The sequence below is a fragment of the Notamacropus eugenii genome, chromosome 2 (genome assembly GCF_028372415.1).
Source record: "Notamacropus eugenii isolate mMacEug1 chromosome 2, mMacEug1.pri_v2, whole genome shotgun sequence".
NCBI lineage: Eukaryota > Metazoa > Chordata > Mammalia > Diprotodontia > Macropodidae > Notamacropus > Notamacropus eugenii.
In genome coordinates this window covers 407,192,290-407,213,719 of record NC_092873.1, presented here as the reverse complement: position 1 = coordinate 407,213,719, position 21,430 = coordinate 407,192,290, and the positions used below count along the sequence as shown (strand labels likewise).

Here is a 21,430-nt window from a genome sequence, read left to right as displayed (position 1 = left end):
GTGATATATAAACGCTTACTCCCACCACTCCCACTCCCACTTCATTCCATGTGCTGCTTTCCAGTCCCACATGCATTTATTAAGCACTAACTATGTGCAAGCATCATGCTAAGTCTTAGGGATACAAAGACAAAGCAGTAAGTGATGTTACTCTTGGGAGAGAGCATGAAGGACTTAGACGCCTGAGGTCAGACTTCCCAGAGAACAAGAGTTGGAGTTTTTTGTGTGTGTCATGGACCCATTGAGCAATCTGGTGAAATTGATGGATCCTTGTTCACAATAATGCTTTTCAATCATGGAAGAAAATGTTTAATTTCAGATACTAATTAGTGAAAATAAATATATAATTTTCCCATCCAAATTCACATGCCCCCTGAAATTTATCAAAAGACCTGTTGAGGCTCCATGGACCCTAGGTTAAGAGCCTCTGCCATTGGAGGTGGAGTATGAACTAAGCCTTGAAGGAAGCCGAGGATTTTAATAGGTAGAGGTGAGAATCAGTTAATTAATCAATAAACACCTGCATCATACTATGCTAAGTGCTAGGCATAAAAAAAGAGGGAAAAGATGACTGCTGGCCTCAAGGAACTTACAATCACATGGGAGAGACAACATAAAAACAAATATATAGAAAACAAACTGTGTGCAGGATAAATAGAAGATAAAAAAAGAGGGAATTAAGAGGGGTTAGGGAATACTTCCTGTAGAAAGTAGAATTTTAGTTGGGACTTATAGGAAGCCAGGGAGGTCAATAGCCAGAGTGGAGGAAGGAGAAAGTTGTAGGCATAGGGAGAACAGCCAGAGAAAATGCTGGGAGCTGAATATATTCAAAGAACAGGAATATATACAGGTCACGTGTGTGTATCTATTTTGATACCTCTGGACTAGATGACCTCTGAAGTTTCTTCTGGGTCTAAATCCATGGGCTTATGATTTTAAGCCTAAAACCAAGCAAATATAGATTTAAAAAAAACAACACTCAATAAGACTTCCATAGTAATAACATTAATATCAGTAATACTTCTGCTGCATGTATTATACACACATAAGTAAATCTGCATGCACATATACCCCTATGTGTACATTTGTACATACAGACACATACATGTACATACACACTTGCATAAATGTAATATGCAAATAAATGTACCTATACAAGTATAGATGGATATATGCATCATATAATGTAATGTACATTACACATGTGTACCTGCCTATACACAAACATGCACATAAACACACATACACCCAGTGTAAATTTCTAGAAATAGCCAATAAGTTGATTTGGCTAGAGCATAGAATGCATGAAAGGGATTAATATGAAAAAGCTTGGAAAGTAGACTGGAGGCAGACTGTGAAAGGCTTTTTAAGTGCCCAATTAGAGAGTTTTTATTTTATCCTAGAGACAATAAGGCACTCCTGAAATTTCTTGGGCCAGAGAGTCGAATGGTCAGACTTTTACTTTAGTAAGATAATTTTTGGAGGACAGCCTAAAAGCCAGAAGCCTCCTTAGAAAGATAAGTGGCCAGAACAAACTAAATGAGCCATTTCCCCCCACCCCCGACCCCTTTCTCTTCAAAGGTCATCAGACAACCCCTTTCCATTCAGTCCCTTGTTCATGCCCCACCATGTGGCCTGTAGAAGGTGTCACTTAGCGGACCTGGTGCAGAATCCAGCCTTACCATCTCCTTTCTTTTCCCCTTTTGCTTCCATGCAGCTTACCATCTGCTACCTTGATGTGCTGATGCCCAGTGCAGAGAGACAGAAGCAGCTGAAAGAACAGTACTGCTTTGATTGCGACTGTCCCCTATGCAGAACCCAGTCCAAGGTATGTTGTGTGAGGCAGTAATAGAATGCTTCTCAGGTGGGATAGAGTTCAAGACTTGGAGTCTGGAAGCTCTGAGCTCAAATTCAGCCTCTCTCTGATGATTACTATCTATGTGACCATGGGTGAGACACAACCTTGTAGAACTTTAGTTTCCTCATCTGTAAGATGGGGGTGATGATAATATCCCATTGGTTTATTGTGAGGCTTATGTATGCATCATCTGTGCAAAATGCTTTCCAATTTTAAAGCATGATATAGATGTCAGTTTTGTTAGTGGATAAGAGCTTTGTCCTATAAAAGTTTAGAAACACGTGACTTCTGATGAATAAGCCCTATATGAATAAAGAAAAGCAGTGCGCTTCCTTGTATACATCTAATTTCTTAAATTTGCATCACCCACCCAACAGGAAAGAACTGTGTCATCTTTTCTACCTAGCACAGTGCCTCATTTATAATAATTAGAATAAGATGCGATGAAATAATGCTTTAAACTTTAAAAAGTAATTTCCTTGAAACACGTCAATAAGATAGGTGGTGCAAGTATTATCCCCATCTTAAGAATGGGAAAATTGAGACTCAGAGATATTGTGGGTTTTTTTAAAGTTATCAAAGCCAGAATTTGAAGCCCAGGGATATTACACAATACAGGACCTCATTATAGATTTGAATTTATAGGCAATCGTGAATAATACTTGTCATGACCCTAGACGTTGATTTTACTTGGAAAAGGAGCAAGTGTTTCCCTTTTTTTGTTTCTTAGATGCTGAATATAAAAATCATGCTTAGTAAATATTGATTAGTTGGCTAGTTGTTTGGTTGGTCAGTGAATTTCAAGTACAGTTTCAGTGATTTTCTCCTTATGATGAGACTAGTTTGTGTTCCAAAACCTGGTCTGATTTCTGCTTTAAAATGTTTTGCTCTGGAAGAGACTCCAAACCTTTGAGATATCAGTTGTGAAAGTTACTGGTTGTCATGGACCTCCTCAGCCAGGAAGAGTTTGAGGAAAGGGCATGTCTCTTTCTCTCCTTTTCTCCCTTCATCTTCCTCCTATCTCCCTCTTCTCCCTTCCTTCTTCTCCTTCTTCTTCTTTTCTCTCTCTCTCTCTCTCTCTCTCTTTCTTTCTCTCTCTCTCTCTCCCTCCCTCCCTCTCTCTCTCTCCCTCCCTCCCTCCCTCTCCTTCTCCCTCTCCCTCTCCCTTTCCCTCTCCTACTCTTCCTCTCCCTCTCTCTCTCTCCCTGTCTCTCTCTCTCTTTCTCTCTCCCCCCTCTCCCTGTGTCTCCCTTTCTTCTTCCTTCCTCCTCTTCCTCTTTCCCCCTTCTCTGAATCTCCTCAATCTCTCTCTTCCTTTTCTCCCCCCCCCCCCCAATTCTCTCTGTCTTCTTCATTTTGTCCTTATTTCAGTTTCATTTCCAGACAAACCAGGCCTGCTGGCAGCAGACTACCACAGGCCATGCCTGTGGCTAAGGAAATAGCAATGGCATTGCTCAGTCTGAAGACCTAACCATAGAGAGTCATAGAAAGTGTCACCACCTCATTATTCCTTCTTGGCCTTTCTGCACCCTGCCTTGGCCATGAGGAGGAGAATCTGTTTAGGCCTCACTAACAGGAGCCTAGTTTGAATGCAGTGAGAGCAATTCAGGGGACATATTATGCGAATTATCAGAGCAACTGTCTGCCTTGCATTGAAATGAAATTGAAGGGAAAATATTCTTAAAACTGTGGAACCAGCTTTCCTTCTCAGTGGCTTCATGCCGTGGGGTCAGTTGTGGTCAGCAGCTGCCTTGTCCATTCAATTTATAGTCCCCTTTCCATTTCACTACCTTTGCTCCTGGGGAGAGGAGTATAGGCAGGGACATCTGGCAATGCTTTTAATAAAGATGATACTTTACATATGGGAATGCTTTTAACTTCTAAAGGTGTATTCATGTCTGTCATCTCATCTGAGAAACTCAATGGGTGGGTGGGATATATATTTGTACTGAGTGTTTTTCTGAGACCGGATCTCTTATCAGAGAAGGATTGTGTTCTGTCTTGGGACAGTAGAAGGAGCTCCAAGTTTGGGGTTGGAGATCTTTCAGAATGCTAGCCCTGTGTCCCTCTTCTCTCATGTGGTCATTACATTTTCTGGATCTCAGCTCTTCACTTTAAAATGAGGGGGTTGATTGGTCTGTAATGCCTTCCAGGTCTGTGTCTATTGGGCAACTAGATGGTGAAAAAATAGATAGATCACCACCCTTAGAGTCAGGAGGACCTGAGTTCAAATATGGTCTCAGGCATTTACTAGCTGTATAGCCCTGGGTAGCTCACTTAACCCTGTTTAACTCAGTTTCTTCATCTGTAAAATGAGCTGGAGAAGTAAATGGTAAATCATTCCAGTATCTTTGTCCAGACAGTCCTAAATGGGGTCAAGAAGAGTCAGACACAACCAAAACGACCCAACAATAACCATGTTTATTATTCTTTATGAACTGATAATCAGGTGATTTATGGGATTGAAATGATCATTTTAAGAATTGAGTTTCACTTTGACCTTTTGTTTTTTATATCAGTTTCATTTCTGGATAAACTTGCCTTCTCTCCCCTCCCTGTGAATGTGAGCACTCTATTGTACCAGTAAATAAATAAAAGGTTAAGCAAAATCTGCATCTGATATCAATTAGCATTTATTAAGCACTCACTAAATAGTAATTGTTTCTCTTTTACCCAGGAACTCTGAGGGTCTTCCTCTCCCACTTTGATTTTTCTTTTATTAAAGGGTAATTTAAGTAACTACTTAAAGAAGCCCATTCATTGAATGTGTGTATCTCACTCAAAGTGAGAATCTAATAAGACCTTAGCCTAAAATGGCCAAGGCCTCCCATTGCATCCTGGGTCATCTCCAGTCATCCTGATGAACATCAGGTCACTGGATCCAGATGGCTCTGGAGGAGAAGTGAGGCTGGTGACCTGCACAGCCCTCTTCACTCAAAACAAAGTCACCTACAAGTCATGTCATCATCTTGACATCATGGTCTTCTTTGAGAACAAGATTGCAAACACAACAAGAAAAATTCTTTTCATCTGTATTACTGTAATCATTTGTATATTCTTTTCCTGTTTGCTTATTTCACTCAGGATCAGGTCATGTAAGTCATCTCAGGTTCCTCTGAATTCCACACTCTTGTCATTTCATATGGCACAAGCCCATGACATTCTTGTGCAACAGTCTGTTCAACTGTTCTTCAGGGGCAGGCACCCACTTCAGTTCTAATTTTTTGTGGTCACACTACTATGAATACTGTGGTATAAATGGGACCTTTCTGCCTTTGACTTCCTTGGTAGGGTGTATGTCCAGTAGTGTGATATGAGAATCAAAGGCTGTGAACAATTAGTTTTTCTTACATGGTTTGAAGTGGTCCTTGTTGACAAAGACTGCTGGACTAATGATCAGGAGATCTGGGTTATAGTACTAATTCTAAACTCAGCTCAGTAGTACTATGGGCAAATTATATAACCTTTTGGTGATTTTTCCCCTCATCCATAAAACAGAGATAAAAATATCTGCCTTCCCTATGTTACCATGATTTTGTGAGGATCAAATGAATTCATAGAGATGAAAGTATTTAGGGAAATGTAAAGGGCTAAATAAAATTCAAGATGTCAAGATATTATTATTACTAAGCATAATAACAGTAATTAGATAATAGGACTGTTGGCAGAAACAAGTTTCCTTGCTTGTGCTAGGACTTGTAGGATTTAGATTATCTAGTCCTTCCTCATTTTACATATGAGGAAACTGAGACTCCTAGAAGTTAATAACACTATATAGGAAATAAGTAGTACAGCCAGGATTGAAACTCACATCTTCTGCTGCCAAGCCCAGTGCTATTTCTAATATACCATGCAGTTCTCTTTATTAATACAAACACACTGTGGCCATTGAGATCTACTTTGAAATTTTTGTTCATTATTTTGCAAATTTTGAGAATGACTGTTTGCCAGTAGTTCTTGAGACATGTTCTTATGTGTCCTCCTTCCCTCCCCACCTCATCTAGCCCCTAATTAGTCCCCAAATTATTCTCTATTAATGACAGGAAGCTGGTGAGCAGAAAAGTTCATTTTACAGGATTTTATGCTATGCCTTCCATTAGTTTCTTTCTTAAAATCCAGAATGCTCAGAAATGTGATTTTTGTAGGATGCTTAACTTGACTTATAAGCAAATTCCAAATTTCTTTTCTCATTCTGAAAGTAAAGAAAGAAGCTATAAAGCCCCTGGGTTCCATGTGGCTAGTACTGGAAAGGTAAATAGAGGATATATTCATTCAGCAAACCCTTATTTACTCCTGTGTTCAAGGCACCCTGCTAGGAATACAAAGTCAAAAATAAAAAGTCACAGCCCTCAAAGAACATATATTGTTAGGCAGCTGAGTGTTACAGAGTGCGTGTCCTGGAGTCAAGAAGACCTGTGTTCAAATCCAGCCTCAGCTTCTTACTAGTTGTGTGACCCTTGGTAAATTCCTTACTCTTCTTCAACCTTACCTTCTTGGTAAAATGAGGAGTGTGATAGCACCTACCTCATAGGATTGTTATGGGGATCAAATGAGATAACACTGGTATAGTGCTAAATGCTAGCAATGATAATAATGAGGAGGAAGATGGAAAAAATAGCTATAGGAGAATAAATATAAAATGTCACACAATGGAAAGAGCCCTGACTTTGAAGTCAGAGAATCTAGGTTCAAATCCTGACTCTATCTATCACTGCCTTTGTCATCTAAAGCATATTAATCGCTATATGCCTCAGTTTCCCCATTTTTAAAGCAAAAGAGTTGGAATCAACCACCTCTAAGATTCCTTCTTGTTCTAATATATGATTCAATGATCATAGGACTAGTTGTTTTCTAGCTAAGATTCCTTCCAGCTCTCCATATATGGAGGGGATCAGGTATGGGCCTCATGTAAGAGGTGGACTTGAAACCCTTGTAAGAAGCTAGGAATTTTTTGAGGCTGAGTTGAGGAGGGAGGGCATTCCAGACATGGAGGAGACAACCTGTATGAAAGTTTAGAAATGGTAAATGGAAGGTCATGTGTGAGGAAGAGCAAGCAGGTCATTGTGACCGAAATCAAAGCCCATCATGATTTCTGATGCCAACAAGGAGAGAGATGAGTGTTTACTCCACTGCAGACTAACGAATGTTGTCCTGATCCAGGAATCTGACCTTATTCCAAGGGACATTCCTGTCAGGTCATTGAAGGTGACAGTCTGTCCAGAGTGTATTCAGAAGAGGTGAGTTGAATGTATAAAAGACAAAGGAAATTGAACCTCACTCTGAGGTTCTCGTAACAGCAGTTTTCCCTTTCCAATGCTGGCTTTTGAATATTAGCATATGTGCCAGATATTGTTGAGGTTCTCTGGGGACTCTTGTACAGTTTCTGTACTAGCAAATAGTTTTTGGCAGTTTTATGGAACTCAGCACATGGGACCCTCTTAGATTTATCACCTATGGGGGGACTGCAGATGCAGAAAATACTCAACAGGTTCTTGAATGAAGGAAGGAATGGTTGGGATTATGTTGTTGGCAGGACTGAGCTTTTTTTTTTTCACCTTTAATTAGGATTTTGAGCTAAATTTCTTGAGCTATAAGTTGGGTTACTATGGTGCAAAGGTGAGGCCTTGGGAATATGGCAAAAAGGTCACAGTAGACCAGACCTTGATGACAGCTGTTATTACTAATGAGGAAGATGGCTTGCCTTGCAACAATCCTGTGACTTGGATAGTTCAGGTATCATCACTTTCCCTTTATGCATGAGGAACTTGAAAGTCAGGGAGGTTGACTTGCCCAAATAATTCATGCAGATAATTTGGGCCAAAGGACTGACATAAAACACACAGAAGAAATTTGTGCCAGAAGTAATATCACTTTAAAAGCAAGGATATTTTTCAGGGTGTCTCAAAAAGAGGAAGATTTTTTTTTTAAAAAAGAGGAAAGAGATCTCTAGTAAAGATGACTAAGAAGACCATGGCCTCAAAGAAGGTGGTTTCCAATGGAATGATCCACAGATATGTCTATGGTTTTGTGCTGCTAAATGTGATTTTCAGTGACTTTGATGAAAGAATATATAGCATGATTATCAGATAGATTCTCAGATGACATGGAGCTGAGAGGGATAGGCAGAGGTGTGCTGGTAAATGTTTAACCACCAGCTCTAGCAGGGGTTGGGGAGAGAGATGGAGATGTACTAACATCACACTCTTTAATCTTCATTATTAACATTTTTATTAACATTTTTAACTTTAACATTTCATTATTAATGAAATTTAATTTTCATTATTAACATTTTTCATCATTTTCTTAATAATAGCCAAAATTTACATAGTGCCTATGTACTACTCACTGTGCTAAGTACTTCATTAAAAAATTATTTCATTTGATCCTCACAATAACCTTGAGAGACAGATGCTATTATCCCCATTTTACAAATGAGGAAACTGAGGCAGAGAGAGGGTAAGTGACTTGCCCAAGGTTAAAAAACTAGAGGCTGAATTTGAACTTAGCTTTTCCTGACTCTGGATCTAGCACTGCCACCTATCTGCTCCTAGGTTTTCTTAAGTCTAGACCATCAATAAAACAATAAATCAAGTCCTGATTTGTAGCGTTTGCTTATTTCCTTAGATGTAAATGCTTACAGTGAAAATGTAACAATCAGCTCTCAAGAGCTGGTACAAGGAAGTTCCAGCATACCGCTAGGGATAGGTAACATGGTGGGTGACAAATACAGATACTCCAAATGGCACAATAGGTTAGAATGATAAGCTAGTTCAAATGAGGTAAAACTTAATAAGGGATAAATTTAAAATCTTTCTCTACTTGAATCTATGGAATTGTTGTTCAGCTTTAAAATCCATTAGATTGTGAGCTCCTTGAGGACAGGGGCTATTTTTACCTTTCTATGCATACACAGTGCTTGGCACAGTACCTGGCACATAGTGGCACACGCTTAATAAATACGTTTTGATTGACTGACAAGGATAGAAGAAAGGTAGCTAGTAAGCATTTCTTGTGAGAAAGATCTGTGGGTTTCAGTGGAACACAAACTCAGTATGAGCAGCCATGTGATACAGCATTCATAAAAGCTAACACAATTTTAATCTGATTTGAAGGAGGAGAAGGGGGTAGGAAATGTCATATTTATTAAACATATACCAGGCACTGTACTATGTTGCTTTACAAATATTGTCTTATTTGCTCTTCTCAACAACCCTGAGAGGTAGGTGCTATTATTAATCTCATTTTACAGTTGAGGAAACTGAGGCAAAGGTTAATGACTTGCCAAGGGTCATATAAGCATCTGAGGCCAGATTTTAACTTGGGTCTTCTTGACTCCACAATCAGCATTCTTTACTCTCTGTTGATTTGACATATATAACAGGAGGGAAGTGATAATCCCACTTTTATTCTACTCTGGTCCAACCACATCTGACTACAGGATTATCTTTGGTTCTGGGAACAGCATTTTTAGGTGACAAAGTGGAGATAATCCAGGTGACCAGAGGCATCTAGGCATTGTAATATTGAAAGCGTGGACTCGGAATTAGGAAGACCCAAGTCCTAATATTGCCTCATAAACTTACTAGCTGGGTGACTCTGGACAATTCATTTCATCTCTTTTGCTCTCAGTTTTACTCATTTGTAAAATGGAGATGACAATAACAGCACCTACCTCACAGGGTTATGGGGATGATCCATTGAGATAATATATATAAAACCCTTTGCAAACCTTAAAGTGATGCCAAACTCCGGTAGAAATAACGACCCCTAAACCATACATAAGGATCCCTGCAGGTTGCATATGGACTTAGAAAACCATACATGCTTATATATTTCTTTTTTTAATCAATACATCAACACATTAAAGTCAGATGGAAACTACTCAAAAGTGTTGTGGGCCCCCATGGTCATGTACTTGATTACCTCTCACATGCAGAAGAGATTATCCAGGATCATGGAATTATAGATTTGGAGATGGAAGGTAGGAGTGCTCTAGTTCAGCTCACTCAATTTATAGATGAGGAAAATTGGGAGTTAAATGTCTTTCCCAACCTATAGTTAATAACGGTGTCTGAATTGGAACCTAAGCCCTCTACCTCTAAATTCCACATTTTTTCTGCTACATTGCTTCTTTGCATGGACATCATACTTTTAAAAGTTTAGTTAAAGGTCTAGGGATGTCTCATCTCAAGAAGATGTGATAAGGACAGGGGTGTGCTGGAGTCAGCTCCACCCAGCTCCCCAGCTTATTGTTAAATTTTTGGTGAGAGCATTTATACCTCAGAAATTGGCAAACTACAAATCAGGGCTCAAAATTTTATTTTTTGATATTCTAGATGGTAAAAAAAAAAAGTAGAAAAGAAAATTTTAATAATGTAGCTCAAATTTGAAAGTGTTCTGTGTATATTTTTTTTTTGTGGGGAACCAGTTACGAAACATTAACCACCATATCCTTGGATAGGGGAAGCATAATAGCTTTCCTCAAATATTTTTAGGTTTTAATTTGCAAAAGGGAAGTTTAATTTTTCTTATTTAGTGGCATTGAAGGCTGTGCTAAAAGCAGTGGTAGAAATTGAAGAGTTAGGCTTAATAAAATGAAAATTTTCACAATGATTAATGCTATGCAAAAGTGGAATGGGCCTTAGGTCATCTCAGTTTGTTCCTTTTAAATGTCCTTCCAGTAGAAGCAGGGGAACCATTTGTCAAAGATGTAGTGTGGGAGGACTCCTGTTTCAGAAAAGTGTTGGAAAAGATGAACTATTCTATGATTCCATAAAGAAAGGGCGATGGGGTCAATGTCTTTACTGTCATCTGTTTACTGTTCTTTGGAAGTCACAGCTTGTTCCTAAGGCTGGCATTGATGCCTCTGTAATCCCATTCAGTGCCTTCTCATTTTTATCCTTTCATCTAATTTGATTTTGATTTTGACTTTTGCCCCAACTAGTTAGTGATCTGACTCCCCAGACACAGGTGATTCTTCATAAGCAGCTGTGCTTGTAGCCTTTTCCCCTTTTGCTGCTGGGGAAAAGTTCATTGAATTTCTTATAATGTTGCTTGCAGTGCCCTTATACCCAGCGCCTTCCAACTTTCTTGGGTAAATTATTTATTGCGTGTCCTTCTGAGGTTTCTGTTGACCTTTTCCATTTCTTAATCCTGAACCCTATTTTCAAGCATTTATGTAAGTAGTGAGGGATTAATCAGAAAATTCCTGATCAATTGGTTCCTCCTTGTCTACATGATGAAATTACAGGAGGCAATTAACAGAGAAAGAAGAGTGTGAACCTTTCAGACTTTGAGGAACCTTTTCAAATTTGAAAGCACCAGGAAAGGCATATGAATTCTAGGGAAGAATGACCTGTCCTTTTCCCATTGATGTGGGGCAACAGGAGAAAATGAAAGTTTAAAATTTCAGAAGCTAGTTTCAAAATCAATTGAAAAGAGACTCACCTGTGGAGGTAAAGCCCAAATCTTGAGGACTCCTTTGGGAGAATACAGCACAGTGGGGGTGGGGGAGGAGCGAAGTGTGTGGGGGTCCCTCTTCCTATCTCCTCATTGACAGAGACTTGGGGCACAATTTAGTGCAGCAGACTCCAGCTGCACAATTGAGTTGAGTCAGTGAAAGCAGTCAAGTATCTAGAACTGAGATCCTAGTTAGGAGATAGAAGGCCTAGGAGCTGAGTGTCCTTCTGGTTCTAGCAAATGGGGAATCATGCTTTCCTAAAGTGCACAGCAGTGCCCTAGGCCAGGATTTCAGCTGAACTTAAAGCTGGAAGCTAGACAAGAAGCAACAGCCAAACCATTAAGTGGCATCCATCAGAGCAGCATCAGGCGGCAACCAGTCTGGAGGCATCCATAGTTTTTGTGCACTGAGCTCATCATGGGAGTGCAAAACTCATCAAGGATCTCAGCTGAGCCAGAAACCAGAGGCAGTGGAACCGCAGCTAAGCACTGCCCAGAAGTCACCAGTGTCCAGTGGAGTCTACAAAGACATCACCAACTCTTTTACCTTCCAGCCCTGGAGTGTTAATTGCCCCTCCTCCACTATACCTGACTCACTTGAGTTCTCTACATGGGTCCTTCTCTACTTGTGACCTTTATGTGTGCCCATTCTCCCTGCTGATGGTGGGGTTTGCTCCTAATTAGAGGGTGGAGTTTGAACCCACATCTTTCTGGCTTCAAGGCCAGCTGTCTACTGTATTCTATCTCTACAATCCTTTTACATGTGTATACATACATCTTCATATATGTACATACATACACATATTTCAGGTTCTGCTTTTGACATATGCTGTGTGACCCTTGCAAATCACTTCACTTACCAATTCCCTTGGTGACTGTAATGATATAAATTACAGAGAAGGTGCTAATCTTTATTGGTAAAGGAAATTTATTTCCCCTGAACTCTAAGAGCACCTCTCTGGTTCCATTTGTGAAACTAATTGTATAATGCCATATACATGCTCATTATTTGTATGTACAAATAACTTTTCAACTGGACTATAAATTCCATGAAGACATGGACCTGTTGGATTCATCTTTGTATTGCTGTCTGTTGGAGGTGCTTAGAGGACTTGCTTTAATGATTATATTTAAATGGTTTATAGTTGGTGTATCCTTGTTTTAAAGGTCTATTTTCTTTTTTAAAAAATTTTACATATTAAATATTTAAATTTAAATATTAAATATTTTAAAACATTTCTACATCATCTAATTTCCAAATACATCTCTCCCCTTTCCCCTAACAAGCATATTATCCCTTCTAACAAAGAATAGGAAGAAAAAGACTCCCCCCCCCAAAAAAAACCAGTGCTGCCAAAATAGCCAGCATATTAAAAGATAGCTTGGTAAATTGAAGAGAGCTCTTACTTTAGCCTTAGATGATGTGAACTCTACCTCTGTTGCTTCCTTGAGCAAATCATTTAAATTCTCTGAGCCTTAGTTTTCTATCTGTAAAATGAGAAGAATTAGAGTAGATAACCTTTAAAGTATCTTGAACTCTAAATCTATGACTGAATTTTATACTTTTCAAGATACAAATTTAATAAAAAGGTAAACCAAGGCATGTTTCTCCAAGCAAGATAACATTTATTACCAGTGATGTGTGTAGCTGTTAATAAATGGATAAATGGATTGCCTTCCTTTATGCTGATGACCCTGAACTAAAGGACAGCTCTCCTTTTATAGGTTTTGGGGAGTACAGAACAAAGAACAGAACAGGGCAGGTGACATCATAGGGTTGAAGGCAACATGATTGGTTATAGAACACAGGGAACAATAGGATTGGTTGGAACTTTGATAATAAGGGACTAGCCGTGACCCCCTCCTTCCCTACTGAGACTAAGAAGTGCTCATTGTTTGTGGCCCAGACTTTTTGGACAGCAAACCAGACATCCTTGAAGGATAGCTTGGTGGTGTAAAGATACCAGGCCAGATTCCCTTATGTTCACACACATTCCTAAGGGCGGCTAATTCCTTGAGGCAAGAATTGATCAATGATTAGCCAGAGATCTGGAGTTTTAAATTTAACCCTTTACAGATCTTTTAGAGACCAGCAGAATTCTGAACCAAGTTCAGAGGCAGAGAACTGTGACTGAAGCAGTTATGGAACAAAATCATGTAATTATAAATAGGATCAATAAATGTACAGGATCAATTCGATCTTCTCATGGACAGCTAAGTTTCAGGGTTCTCCATATGCAGTATCCATAAACAAGCTACCCCACCTATAGGATGAAGTGAGGAAGATGCATTTTTTCATCTCTGCATCCCATTTTTTTCTTGGAGAAATTTATCTCTTCTAAGTCTATATTAGTTTTCTTAGCAAATTTTTTTTGGGAGGGTGGATAATGAAAATGTAAAAATCAACCCAACCTCTATCAAAATTATCATAGATTTATAGGATCATGAGCCAGAAGAGGCCCTATAAATCATCTATTGCAAACCCCTCCCCATCATTTTGGGGAAACTGAGACCCATAAAAATTAAGTTACTTCAGGGAACACATAAAGGTAGTCAAGTTCTTTAACTTTAAATCCAGCAATACTTCTTCCATTTAGTAGAGTCCCAGATAATGACATTTTCCTTAAATTTCCATGTCTAAAACTTTTCTTGGAACCTGAAAAATCCATTTCCTAGGTTTCATCAAGAAGGAATATTTATTGAGTGCCTCCATCTGCTGGAAGCAATGTTTGCACCTGGTGTACATTTTCAGGATTCAGGGACCAGAGGCCTGAGGTGTGATCATTAGCTGTTTGTGCATGTGTGTAGTTGACATTAATAAGCAAAGACAGATTTTTATTCACAGCCCAAAAGAAAGATGGCTTTGGAGGGAATTTGTTGGGATGACCCATGTGCTATGGTTAGACACTTATTAGCTGGGGAGACTGTGTGGTTCAGATTAACAGAGATGACGTGGACTCATTATGTCCACAAAATTTTGAGTTCCAGATTTTCTCCCCATCTCTCCCCTCCCCTATCCCAAAACTCTGAGCATTCTGATTACCCCTACCACCAATCTGCCCTCCCTTCTAACATCCCTCCCTTCCCTTATCCCCATCTTCTCTTTTGACCTGTAGGGCAAGATAAATTTCTATACCCCATTACCTGTATTTCTTATTTCCCAGTTGTGTGCATGAACAATACTCAACATTTGTTCCTAAAACTTTGAGTTCCACCTTCTCTTCCTTACTCCCTCCCCACCCATCCCCACTGAGAAGGCAAGCAATTCAGTATAAGCTATATATGTGTAGTTTTGCAAATGACTTCCATAACAGTCATGTTGTGTAAAACTAACTATATTTCCCTCCATCCTCTCCTGCCCCCCATTTCTTCTGTTCTCTCTTTTGACCTTATCCCTCCCCAAGAATGTTTACTTCTAATTGCTACCTTCTCCCATTTGTCCTCCCTTCCATCATCCCCCCCCACGCTGCTTATCCCCTTCTCCCCCACTTTCCTGTATGGTAAGATAGGTTTTCATACCAAATTGAGTGTGCATTTTATTCCTTCCTTGAGCCAAATGTGATTAGAGTAAGCTTCATGTTTTCCCTCTCACCTCCCCCCTGTTTCCCTCCATTGAAAAGGCTTTTTCTTGCCTCTTTTATGAGAGATAATTTGCCCCATTCCATTTCTCCTTTTCTCCTCCCAATATATTCCTCTCTCACCCCTTAATTTTATTTTTTTAGATAGGATTCCTTCCTATTCAACTCACCCTGTGCCCTCTGTCTCTCTCTCTATGTATCTGTGTGTGTGTTGTGTGTAATCCCACCAAATACCCAGATACTGAGAAAAGTTTCAAGAGTTACAAATGTTGTCTTTCCATGTAGGAATATAAACAGTTCAACTTTAGTAAATCCATTATGATTTCTATTTCCTGTGTACCTTTTCATGCTTCTCTTGATTCTTGTGTTTCAAAGTCAAATTTTCTTTTCAGCTATGGTCTTTTCATCAAGGATGCTTGAAAGTCCCCTATTTCACTGAAAGACCATTCCCCCCCTGAAGTATTATACTCAGTTTTTCTGGGTAGGTGATTCTTGGTTTTAATCCCAGTTCCTTTGACCTCTGGAATATCATATTCCATGCCCTTCAATCCCTTAATGTAGAAGATGCTAGATCTTGTTTTATCCTGATTGTATTTTCCACAATACTCAAATTATTTCTTTCTAGCTGCTTGCAATATTTTCTCCTTGACCTGGTAACTCTGGAATTTGGCTACAATGTTCCTAGGAGTTTCTCTTTTTGGATCTCTTTCAGGAGGTGATTAGTGGATTCTTTCAATATTTATTTATTTCCCCTCTGGTTCTAGAATATCAGGGCAGTTTTCCTTGATAATTTCATGAAAGATGGTGTCTAGGTTCTTTTTTTGATCATGGCTTTCAGGTAGACCCATAATTTTTAAATTGTCTCTCCTGGATCTATTTTCCAGGTCAGTTGTTTTTCTGATGAGATATTTCACATTGTCTTCCATTTTTTCATTCTTTTGGTTTTGTTTTGTGATTTCTTGGTTTCTCATAAGGTCATTAGCCTCCATTTGTTCCATTCTAATTTTGAAAGAACTATTTTCTTCAGTGAGCATTTGAACCTCCTTTTCCATTGGGCTAATTCTGCTTTTTAAAGCATTCTTCTCCTTATTGGCTTTTTGGACCTCTTTTGCCAATTGAGTTAGCCTATTTTTCAAGGTGTTATTTTCTCCAGCATTTTTTGGGTCTCTTTTAGCAAGCTGTTGACTCGCTTTTCATGATTTTCTTGCATCTCTCTCATTTCTCTTCCCAATTTTTCCTTCACCTCTCTAACTTGATTTTCAAAATCCTTTTTGAGCTCTTCCATGGCTTGAGACCATTAAATGTTTATTTTGGGTGTTTGGGATACAGAGGCCTTGACTTTTATGTCTTTTCCTGATGGTAAGCATTGTTTTTCCTCATCTGAGAGGATGGGAGAAGGTACCTGTTCACCAAGAAAGTAACCTTCTATAGTCTTACTTTTTTCCCAGTTTTGGGCATTTTCTCAACCAGTTACTTGACTTTTGGGTTCTTTGTCAAGAGTAGGGTATACTCTGGGAAACTGTAAGATCTCAGTTCCTCAAGGTGGCACCATCAAGCCTGCACACTGGTCTGGGAGCAACCAGAAAACTTTTGTGCCCATAATCTGCAAGTAGTAGAATTTTCTCTCCACACTCACCTCGCCTTCAGTTCCACCCCCACAGCACTGGGAGCTGAGATTCAAATCAGCTGCTCAATTCCCCCAGGGGCTTTAAGATGAGGCCTCCCACAATGGATGGGGGTTGCTGTCTGCTGTGGGAGTCACCAAAGTCCTCTGTGGCCTCTGCAGCTGCTGCCTGGGGCTAAAGCTATGGGGAGACTCAGTTCCCTTCTCTGCCAGCTAGAAAAGCCCTCTCACTGACCTTTGGCACCTGTGGGTTGAGAGATCTCTGTTGCCCCTGGGGATTCTATCCCTGACACCTGCTCGCATCCTGCTCCCCTGCTCCTTGCGGTGCCCTGAGGCTAAGGCTGGGCTGTGCTTAGTTCTGTGTCCAGTGTGACAGACCTTTCCCATCAGCCTTCCAGGTCACCCTGGGCTGGAAATCTCCTCCACTCCTTTATTCTGTGGCTTCTGCTGCTCTTGAATTTGTTGAAAGTCTTTCTTTACAGGTATTTTATGGGCTGTCGGGGAAGAGCTAGAGTATGTGTGTCTTTCTGCTGCGCTATCTTGGCTCCAAGTCCCGTGGGCTCATTATGGATGAAAAATTCCATAAATTCCAGGCAACATATATTTTGTTTACTTCATTGTGTGCCAGATTTTGAAACAGGGATCTGTACATCCCTTTTGCATCACTTTCTTTCTTCGTAATGTTGTTGAATTCTCCCTTCCCTTTTTCATTCCCACTTCCACAAACCTCATTTCAGCTCTTATCACTTCACTGCATTATTGCAATTAATTTGTAATTGGGCTCCTGGGCAACAGGAGCGGCCCACTGCAAATCCATCCTGTGTTTCACTACCAGATGAATCTTCTGCAAATATTTTTTTGGTTGATTCTTCTCTGCTCTGACATTTTAAATGATACTCCTACTAAATAAAGAAGGGCCAACTTCACAACCTGGAGTTCAAAGTCTCTGGCTTCCCAGAGGCTAAGTGTGAGCAGGTGGAATTCTCCACAACTGTGCCTCACTTGGAAGATGGGTGAGAAGAGCCTAGTGCTATAGTCCAGTGCCCAAAGGGCCACAGGTATGCTCTACTCCCTGAGACTGAAGAATTTGGAGAGTATGCTAGAGCTCAGACCTTTCCTGGCATGTTTCCTGCACAGAATCCTGGTTTGCTGACCTTTAATTCTCCCTCAACTCTTGCTTGGTGTCTGCATTACCCTAATATGCTTTTTTTGGGGTGGTCTTCTTGTCTCTGGTCCTTCTCAAACTTCAGCTCTTTTGCAACATATAACTCAACTCAGTCTACCTTGCTATTACCCTCTCTTTCTTTCCTTATCTTGGCTTCCCTGGTCCCCATCCCTCTCAAGTAACTTAGGGAAAAGCTATGTGACTGTGAATAAGTGATTTCACTTATCATCTTCAGCTGCCTTATGTGAAGGATGAGAGGGTAGAATTTAGAGTAGAGGTTCTCTACTTTTTTCGTGTCATGGATCTTTTTGGCAATCTGGCAAAGCCTATGGACCCCCAATGTGTGTGTGGTTTTTTAAAAAAAAATTGAAGGAAATGTTAAATTTCTGTTAGCAATTAGTGAAAATAAAAATGTAATTTCCTTTCCCCCCTATTTTCAAGTTTTCAGAATCCCTGAAATCTCCCCACAGGCTCCATCTGTGCACCAAAGATTAATCCCTAAACTAGATAGTCTCTAATAATCCTAAAACTCCTTGATACCCCTGTGCCATGAAAGAAAATGAAATTTGGAATCAGAGAAACTGAGTTTGAATTCTAACTATACTATTTCCTATTTGTGTGACCTTGTGTGATGATAATCAAAATAGGATCTTTTGCTGTTTTTGCTTTCGTATAATCAAGACTGAATCTTGCCTTTATCGATCAAGAGTCTTTACTCAGAGTAAAGTACAGAAACAAGAGTTTCTTTAACTAGAAATAGTATATGTATTTGTATTGTTAAGGTGATTAAAGATCTTCCCCACCCATTAATGGACCTGTACATTAAGGGGAGTTGGATTAGGGTAGATTTATAGGAACACCCACAGCTTTTGTTAATGAGGCATTAATTCTCAAGGGTTGAGCCCTCTGGCTCTAAAAAAGGTATAAATTCTCTAGAGTTGAGATTTTACTTTGGGGCTTACTTTTTGTAAGAGTGTTTGGCCAGATGAGGACTCTGGGAAGCCACCAAGGAGGTTCCCCCTTCCATCCCAGATGTTATGCTTCCCTCTCTGGTAACATGGTAAGATGCTTGGGGTTCAATTGTCTGCTAAATTCAGGCAGAGGAAGCCATGTCTCTGTATTTTCTTTGAAATTCAGGATGCTGACTCATTGAACTAACTGAATGATATGTATACTTGGTTAAAGGAATGATACATGTGCTTGATTAAAGTTATTGTTAACCTCTCAAAAGTTGCCTGTCCTTTTATGAATGCAGATCTAAGAACCTGTAATAGCAGGCCCCCCCTGTGCTTACTGATATACCTCGGATAAGTCACATCCTCTCTAGGTCTCAGTTTCTTCATCTATAAAATAAGGATGGACTACATGGCCTAGAATGTTCTTTCAGTATGTTGGTAGTCAGAATGAGAAGGGGAAGACCAGTGGTAATGTTTACCATTACCGTGCCATGTCTGCCCTTTCTTTGGTAATTGTTATAGGGACAGCATGTGGTAGAAAGATGTACCCAGATGTCCAGTGTTAGGAGAGTCATAAGAAGAGAATTGTTGGCTATAAATGGAGTGGTTGACCTGTGTCAGAGAAAAATTCTTTTTCATTGTATTCTGTGGAGTAAATGGGTTATTTTTGATGGGTTATTTTGATTTCTCACTCTCTATCCTCTTGGGTGCCTCAAAAGTTACAACTCCTGTCTCTTCTGCTCCCTCTTAAGAAATGTATTGCTTCTTCCATTCCTATGTATCCCTTCTCTTCCTCTTACCTTGATGAGCATTTTCTATGACTGTGTGGACAGTGTTTAGGAGGCTCCGAAGAAAGGTTTGGGAGAGAAGAGGTATTAGACTGACTACCAAATTGAAGGCCTACAGAGCCGTTGTGCTGACCTTATCGTTATATGCTTGTGAAACATGGACAGTCTACCAGCGCCACTCCAGGAAACTAAATCACTTCCATTTGAACTGTCTTAGGAAGATTCTGAGGATCACCTGCCAGAATAAGGTACCAGACACTGAAGTCCTTGCTTGAGCTGAACTGCCAAGCATTCAAACTATGCTTCAGAGAGCTCAACTCCGATGGGCTGGCCACATTGTTTGAATGCAAAATGTACACTTGCCAAAATGGCTATTTTATGGAGAACACTCTCAAGGTCTCTCTGAAGAGAGATTTGACTGTGCTACATGGGAGACACTGGCACAGAACCTCTCAGCATGGCATGCCCACGTAAGAAAAGATGCTGTACTCTTTGAGCAAAGCAGAATTGAAACAGCACAAAGTAAATGTAGAATGCACAAATTTGAGTTATCTACCCCAAATATTCACAGGGACTATCTGTGCTCAACCTGTGGTAGCGTATTCTGAGCTCGTACTGGTCTGGTCAGCCACAGTAGACACACTGAAATTTCGCTTTACAATGGTGATATCATTTTGGTCCTCTTTTTAGACGAAGGGCAACAACCAATCCCTTCTCTTCCTCTTACCTTGATGAGCATTTTCTATGACTATGTGGAGTATAAAATGTATCATGCTGCTTCTTGTGACAGGGTTCATCTCATTTCTTGGTGATACAGTTCTTGGGATTCTTGAATTCTAGGGATTGTTGTGGGGTGTTAGGGAGCATGGTCTGGGTGGATGTGAGGGTCCCACAAATCAGGTTTCTATAGCAAAGCTGCCACACTAGGACTTAAGGCCTTTGGAGGTCAAGTATTGGGGGATTAGTCTTGTAGGAGCATGGAAAGTGAACACACAGACATAGGAAGATGTCACCACAGGTCAAGCTTCTGGGAATGTGGTCAGAGTTAAGAGCCTCAGGAGATTGGATAGGGACAAAAATCTGATAGCATCTCCCATCTCTGAAAATTATATTGCCCCATCTCTGTAGGGCAGGGGTTGTTAGCTTAGTGTTTATGGGAATTTGTGATAGACTGGAGGTCTGTGAGCGTGGATGTGCAAAAATATAACAACTTTTTTTGTTTTAATTAACCTTTGATTTCCTTCATAATACCATTTTTATTTTATGCATTTAAAACTATTATTCTGAGGGGTCTATAGACTTTACCAGACTGCCGAAGGGGATCTGTGACACTAAAAATGATGAAGAACCCATGATCTAATCTAGAGCAAGCAACCACCCCCTTTCTCCCATCTCCAATTCCTGATGGGTATTTAGGTGACTTAGTGGAATATTGGAGTCAAGAAGACCTGAATTTCAACCTTGCTTCACACATTTTCTAGCTGTGTGATACTGAAAAAAATCACTTATTCTTTCCTGAGCCTCAGCTTCCTCACTGATAAAATGGGAATCAGGATAGCATCTACCTTATAGGGTTGTTGGGGGCAGTTGGATGGTACAGTGGAGTGGACCAAGCCTGAAGTCGGGAAGACTCATCTTCCTGAGTTCAAATCTGGCTTCAGACACTTGCCAGCTACATGACCCTGGACAAGTCACTTAGCCCTGTTTGCTTCAGTTTCCTCATCTGTAAAATGGGCCAGAGAAAGAAATGGCAAACCAATCCTATACCTTTGCCAAGAAAACCCCAAATGGGGTCACAAAGAGTCAAATGTGACCGAAGAACATCCAAACATAAGAGAATCAAATGAGGTAATATGTATAAAGCATTTTGCAAACCTTAAAATTTTGTTTAAATGTTAGTGTCATTATTACTACTTTTACTACTACCATGCTTAGAAATGCTTCATTACAAAAAAAAAGACCATTGCTATTTAATTTTTATTGTATAAATAAAAATATTCAT

General features: G+C 39.9%; 1 protein-coding gene across 3 annotated transcripts in view; it reads left to right on the top strand.

The window, feature by feature from the left end:
* SMYD3 (SET and MYND domain containing 3) overlaps positions 1 to 21,430 on the top strand; it is a 1,053,751-nt gene that overhangs the window by 815,369 nt on the left and 216,952 nt on the right. For all 3 annotated transcript variants that reach the window (XM_072647643.1, XM_072647645.1, XM_072647644.1), the window contains one exon: positions 1,718 to 1,828. In XM_072647643.1, coding sequence (XP_072503744.1) covers positions 1,718 to 1,828 — 111 coding nt within the window. The remainder of the gene's footprint in view (positions 1 to 1,717; positions 1,829 to 21,430) is intronic.